At 35.7% G+C, this 5,894-nt stretch overlaps 1 protein-coding gene across 1 annotated transcript in view; it reads left to right on the top strand.

Moving 5' to 3' along the window:
- The window catches only part of LOC107724705 (copine-8), a 60,859-nt gene that overhangs the window by 16,957 nt on the left and 38,008 nt on the right, over positions 1-5,894 (top strand). The window contains exons 2-4 of the mRNA XM_016533721.1: positions 1,551-1,614; positions 2,973-3,076; positions 4,667-4,771. Coding sequence (XP_016389207.1) covers positions 1,551-1,614; positions 2,973-3,076; positions 4,667-4,771 — 273 coding nt within the window. The remainder of the gene's footprint in view (positions 1-1,550; positions 1,615-2,972; positions 3,077-4,666; positions 4,772-5,894) is intronic.

Here is a 5,894-nt window from a genome sequence, read left to right as displayed (position 1 = left end):
TTATTTATAAAGAATATCTCTTTTGATTTGAGACTTTAGTCTTTGCAACTTTACAGATCTTCTTTATGCACCAAGAGCTTGTAACACTCCAAAGAGAAAGGAAAAATTTATATCGCATCATATGACCCCTTTAAATCTATTTATTCTGCATGACCGATTTCAATATAATGTTCCTTTTGAAATACAAAAAAAATAAAAAATCTAAATGGCTCCCCTGAAATATGTATGAGATGATATCTTAGTCCTATTTATTAGATATCTCTGCTGGGTCCCTCAGTTGCACAAGTTGGGGTTGTCATGGTGACTATGGGGTTTCTCACAATTCATGTCTTCCATTTGTTGGTTCAACTTATGCGCGCTGTAATATTATGCAGTTCTGTAAAGCAAATATTTGTATTTCTGTCTAGCAGCCGTCTACCCCTTATGACATACAAAGCAGATTGCGTATTTGCTACATCATGAATGACTTTTTAAAAAGTTTTTGTCACTCAAAAAGTTTTTGTTACCTGTCAACTGATCTATAATAACAGCAAACTAATATACTATTTAAGTTTTAATGTAGTAGTATTGTGCCGACCCAGTGTTATGTGATATACTAGAAGTGATGATAAAGCACATATGAAAACTCGTTTACACCAATTACGTATTTTAAGAAATATATTCATGTATTATTTTATTTTATTAATTTATTATTGTCTTTGTTACTCTAGTTTTCATTGTCATATGATACTTCAGAAATCATTCCTATATGCTGATTTGGCGATCAAGTAACCTTTTTTTTTTTGTATTCTTTGAATGGTGCCTATGTTCGTAGTCAAACATAGTTGATTTGAATGACGCTATATTTAATTTGTAAAGAAACATCAGAGGGGAAGAGTTATGGTGAATAATTACTTAAATTTTGATCTGTTTATGATAGAAAGGTGGTTTATTTTTGTGATGCTGTAATAGTGCTTTTTAGTCATTCTGGAGCTTGACAGCCTCAGTAACCATTCACTTAATTATATGAAAAAGAACAGCCAGTATAATACAATATATAAGGGGGAAAATGCACCCCTATAATTTTTTATTTTTTTTTTGGTCCATTTTGGGGCTTGACAGGCTCATAGATCGGGACCAGTCCTAATAAAATAACTAAAGCAATGCTCACTTTGCTATATGACAGATCGATTCCACCCAGAACACATTGGCACAGCCCCAGTCCAATTATACTCACTTAAACTCTGTACACATGAGAGAGCGTTCATAAACCTTAATCAAGACTTCATCCACTGAACTGTCTGTGCAAGAGTCAATTTATTATATTACCAGCAGCAGAAGAATCCATCAGAGAGCCTGATCTACACGAGCACAGCATACTGCTGGGAAACATTGTGACTCTAAGGAAGGAGGGATTTTCTTTGCTTTATTTTCACATTAAATAGATCTTGGTACGTTTTAACCTTTTGATGTAGAAAAATAAAATGTTTCATGATGTATTATGTTCGTTTTGAACAATATTATTGTGCAATAGACACATGACCTGAATTCTCTCATTTTGTCATACACAGGGGGATTCCAGGGAAGAAATGTGGGACGATTATTGTGAAGGCTGAGGAGCTTAGCAACTGCAGGGTAAGAGCTAATATTGATCATTAGAATTCAGGTCTTATTTGTGCCCCATGATTGCTTATACCCATCCAAGCTTGGCCAATATCATTCACTGCTACAACATAGACTCATGTCTTTTAATACAGAAGTATAAACAAAGATAAAAAAATCAATACCCAATATTTATGTGTGATGTTGATTTTCTAATAGAATGTGTGCATGTGTGTGTGTGTGTGTGTGTGTGTGTGTGTGTGTGTGTGTGCATGTGTGTGTGTGCGTGTGTGTGTGTGTGGTGTCACATTGTTAACTTAGCAACATGCTAACGTCAAACTGTGCTAAAATCAATTATGAGCCAATCCTCCCGTGCAGTTCCATTATTGATTTTGTAATTTTGATTTTATTTCTGATGAAATTTGTGTAGTAGAGCATCATGTTGTTAGCTTAGTAACATTATAAATTCAATTGAAAACTCTATTGAAATCAATTAAGAGCTGAGTCTCTCATGCGCTTCCATCCCTGATTTCGTTTTTTGGTAGTGAAATGTTGTCTGTAGTAAAGCATCTAGTTGTTAGCAACATGCTAACATTAAACTCTATTAAAATCAGTAATAAGACGAGTTTCCTACGTGCCTCCATTAGCCTACTGATTTTATGATTTTGAGTGTTGCTAATGAAATTTTGTGTGCATTTCCAGTTGTTAGCTTAGCAACATGCTACCATCAAACTCTATTGAAATCAGTTCTGACCAAGTCTCTTGTGCACTTCATGTGATGAGCGCTATTTGTGTGCTTCAGATCAGTTACTATGAGATTACATTTCATGAATTGCTGCCTATATAATCAGGAGAAAGAAAGGCAGCTTGCTAGGAGCTAATTTCATTTGGCTTCTCGGCATGTCTGTTATAGTCTATTCAAAGTAGCTGACTTATCTTATTTGTAAAACACAGGATTCAGTAATAGCATGCGTGATGTGCCAAGAACTTCAGCTGTGCTCACACACACACACGCATATATAAATGCAGAAAGACCTCCGCATTGCTAGCATAATTGTTACATTTGTCTTTCACAACAGGGATCAAAAGGCCTTATCCCATTCCCTGCTGAAGCATCGCATCTCACACAGACAGTGAATGTGTGTCTACATAAACGCTTGACAAATGGATTTCTGATTAGGCCTTTTAGCATTGCCATCTGGGTACAGTAGTCAAGCAAATGTAACATGCCAAGCTGTTTAGCATTTGCATAATGTTATCTGTCTAGAAACCCTGAATGGCCAAATACTCAGCTCATTTTTACTGATAGTGTTGTCCCAAGTGCTCTAAATCCACACGTACACTCCCGTTGCCCTCATAACCTGCTTTTCTAAAACATTCTCACCCTGCAGGAGTCTGTGATGATGCAATTTTGTGCCAACAAACTGGACAAAAAGGACTTCTTTGGCAAATCGGACCCTTTCTTAGTGTTTTATCGCAGCAATGAGGATGGAACGTGAGTAACACAGACACATGAGCGGATTCACAGCGCTCACAGCATCAATCACATCTTCAGGCTCTATGTTAGGTAAATGGCTTTCCATTGAATTCCTTTAGGTTAATACCCATAGTCATTTGCACCTGGATCAGCAGGGGTTCTTTTGGAATGGAACAGCCACCCCTTATCTGGTTGATTCTCTTCTTCAATAATTCCAGATTCCTTCACTCAGAGACAAAGGGGTTATTCAGCTTTGAGAAATCTCGGAATGTCTGAGCCTTTATTTGTGTAGATCAGATACAAGTGTTTTAACAGCTTTATTCATGTATTTATTTATTTAATTATTTATTTATTTATTTAAGCTACAGTTCTATACTCAGTACAAAATAATTGTGTGTATCTATATCAAATAACAATCAAAATATCTATATCTATATATACTGTGTGTGTGTGTGTGTGTGTGTGTGTAAAAGAGCAAATAGGAAAAAGGCTAGTATTGAGCTGTATACTGAGCCCATAACTGAGCAATCCATTCATGTCTCTGTCCTTTAGAGAACAGAGTCTGTTTTGTAAAGTAAATCCTGTGGTGATTTGAGAGAGGTATAGCTCAAGGGCCAGCATCAGAAAGTCAAACCAAATATGTGAAATATTTGCTCAGTTTCTGAAACAGTCCTGTTGATGCTTAGGAATAAAACCAATACAAATTTCCAACAACAATCACCTTTTTTTTGGACAGTTTTCAATATTATTGTACATAAATTATTTCTGTATAGCTCCACAGTGAAGTGGCAAACATGATATTCAGCTTTTTGTGTGTGTTAAAACATAAAACTGATTCCACTTATATTTTGCAAGTTTTAAACTCACATTTAAATTATGTCTTTAAACTAGGGTTGTCAATCGATTCAAACATTTTAGCACAGAATTTTCTCAGAAGAACAAACAGAAAACAAACAGGCTTGTTTAAATATGACACTCTCTATTAATTATGACATTCAAATATACATTTATGCAATGGTATTCTTCACCTTTCTCACTCACACTACAAACAACAGATTTTACATACTGACTGCACCAAAACACATTGGAACTGCAAACTCAATTCAAATCTGTAATAATACAATAATAAAACAACTTTTATCAGACTACTTACATACAATAATTTTACATCTGTAAAGCTGCAATCTCCTGCTAGTATTCATATTCGCATTCTTTGAATGTTGGTGTTTAATTTGTTTGGCTCTGATGATGATTAAATTCCTTTATAGATTGGAATGAATTCAGAGAATGGCTTCATTTGATAAATTACCTTTGCTCGGTTAAAGAGGGTCATTATCAATCAATGACTCATAAACAAATGCAGTGCTACAGAAAGAAACAATTCTTGTCCGTTCCAAATGTTCTGATCAGTTTTTAGAATTAGACTGAAAGGAATGGATCATTTCCAATTTCAAATAAGTAGACTATGTCAAATGAATGCATTTATTAAAGACATTTCAACATTTTAGTTTAGGTAATTGTATGTGCTAATGTTTGATTTCAATCAATCTTGATTTGATGTGAACACATACCATAAATGTTTTCAACTATTATCCTGTTATCTTACAGATTTACCATTTGCCATAAGACAGAGGTGGTGAAGGTCAATCTGAACCCTGTGTGGCAAGCCTTTAAAATCCCCATCAGAGCCCTGTGCAATGGCGATTTTGACAGGTATGGAGTGTTTTGTACTGTGATTGGTTTGTTAGAATTTGGTGTGTGTTTTAATTGGTTTTGGGAAACAGTATTTTGTTGCCATAACGTACTTTGAGTTTGATCTCTTCACATTTGAGCCCTGTTTAAACTATGGTTAAGTTATATACTCACACCTTTGTCTGAAAATCACACATCAATTAAATCTTAAATTCCTGAGGTCACTTGGTTACCTGTAAACAGCATACAGCTTGACCAACTGTTGTTGTTGTCGGCATTTTAAAAAAAATCTAATTTTTAAATGACTTTAGTCCAGTAATAAATATTAATCAAAATTATTAAAAAAAATTTTTTATAAAAAATGAAAAATTAAAGTAATAAAACTTTTGTTACAAAAAAATACTAGGTTTTGATTCAATAATAGCTGGACAGTATACACATATACAGTATCTCACAGAAGTGAGTACACCCCTCACATTTCAGTATGAGAGAGTGAGAGCGATAACACCAAATTTAACACACCTGCTCCCCATTCACACCTGAGACCTTGTAACACTAATGAGTCACATGACACCGGGGAGAGAAAATGGCTAATTGGGCCCAATTTGGACATTTTCACTTAGGGGTGTACTCTTTTGTGGCCAGCGGTTTAGACATTAATGGCTGTGTGTTGAGTTATTTTGAGGGGACAGCAAATTTACACTGTCATACAAGCTGTACACTCACTACTTTACATTGTAGCAAAGTGTCATTTCTTCAGTGTTGTCACATGAAAAGATATTATAAAATATTTACAAAAATGTGAGGGGTGTGCTCACTTCTGTGAGATACTGTACTTATGTATATTCTTAGTGTATGCCTACACAACAACGATGCACTAAAATGGAAATGTTTTCATTTGTGTTTTTGAAAAGTTTTCACATACAGACAACAACATTGTTACGATTGCTCCTGCTTACAATGGCCTCCATCAAGAGGGTAGGGGACCTGCACACATGTTCGGTCGACGATTCGTGCCTAGAGTTTGGGCCCAGGTAATCCTGAGGCCCCAGCCCGGCTATGTGCCCAAGGTTCCTACTACCCCTTTCAGGGATCAGGTAGTGAACCTGCAAGCACTGCCCCTGGAGGAGGCAGACCCAGCCCT

This window comes from Sinocyclocheilus rhinocerous, unplaced genomic scaffold, assembly GCF_001515625.1.
Source record: "Sinocyclocheilus rhinocerous isolate Xijiao unplaced genomic scaffold, SAMN03320098_v1.1 scaffold3776, whole genome shotgun sequence".
Lineage (NCBI taxonomy): Eukaryota > Metazoa > Chordata > Actinopteri > Cypriniformes > Cyprinidae > Sinocyclocheilus > Sinocyclocheilus rhinocerous.
Note: the sequence above shows the minus strand (reverse complement) of the source record. Positions and strands in the feature narration are given on the sequence as shown.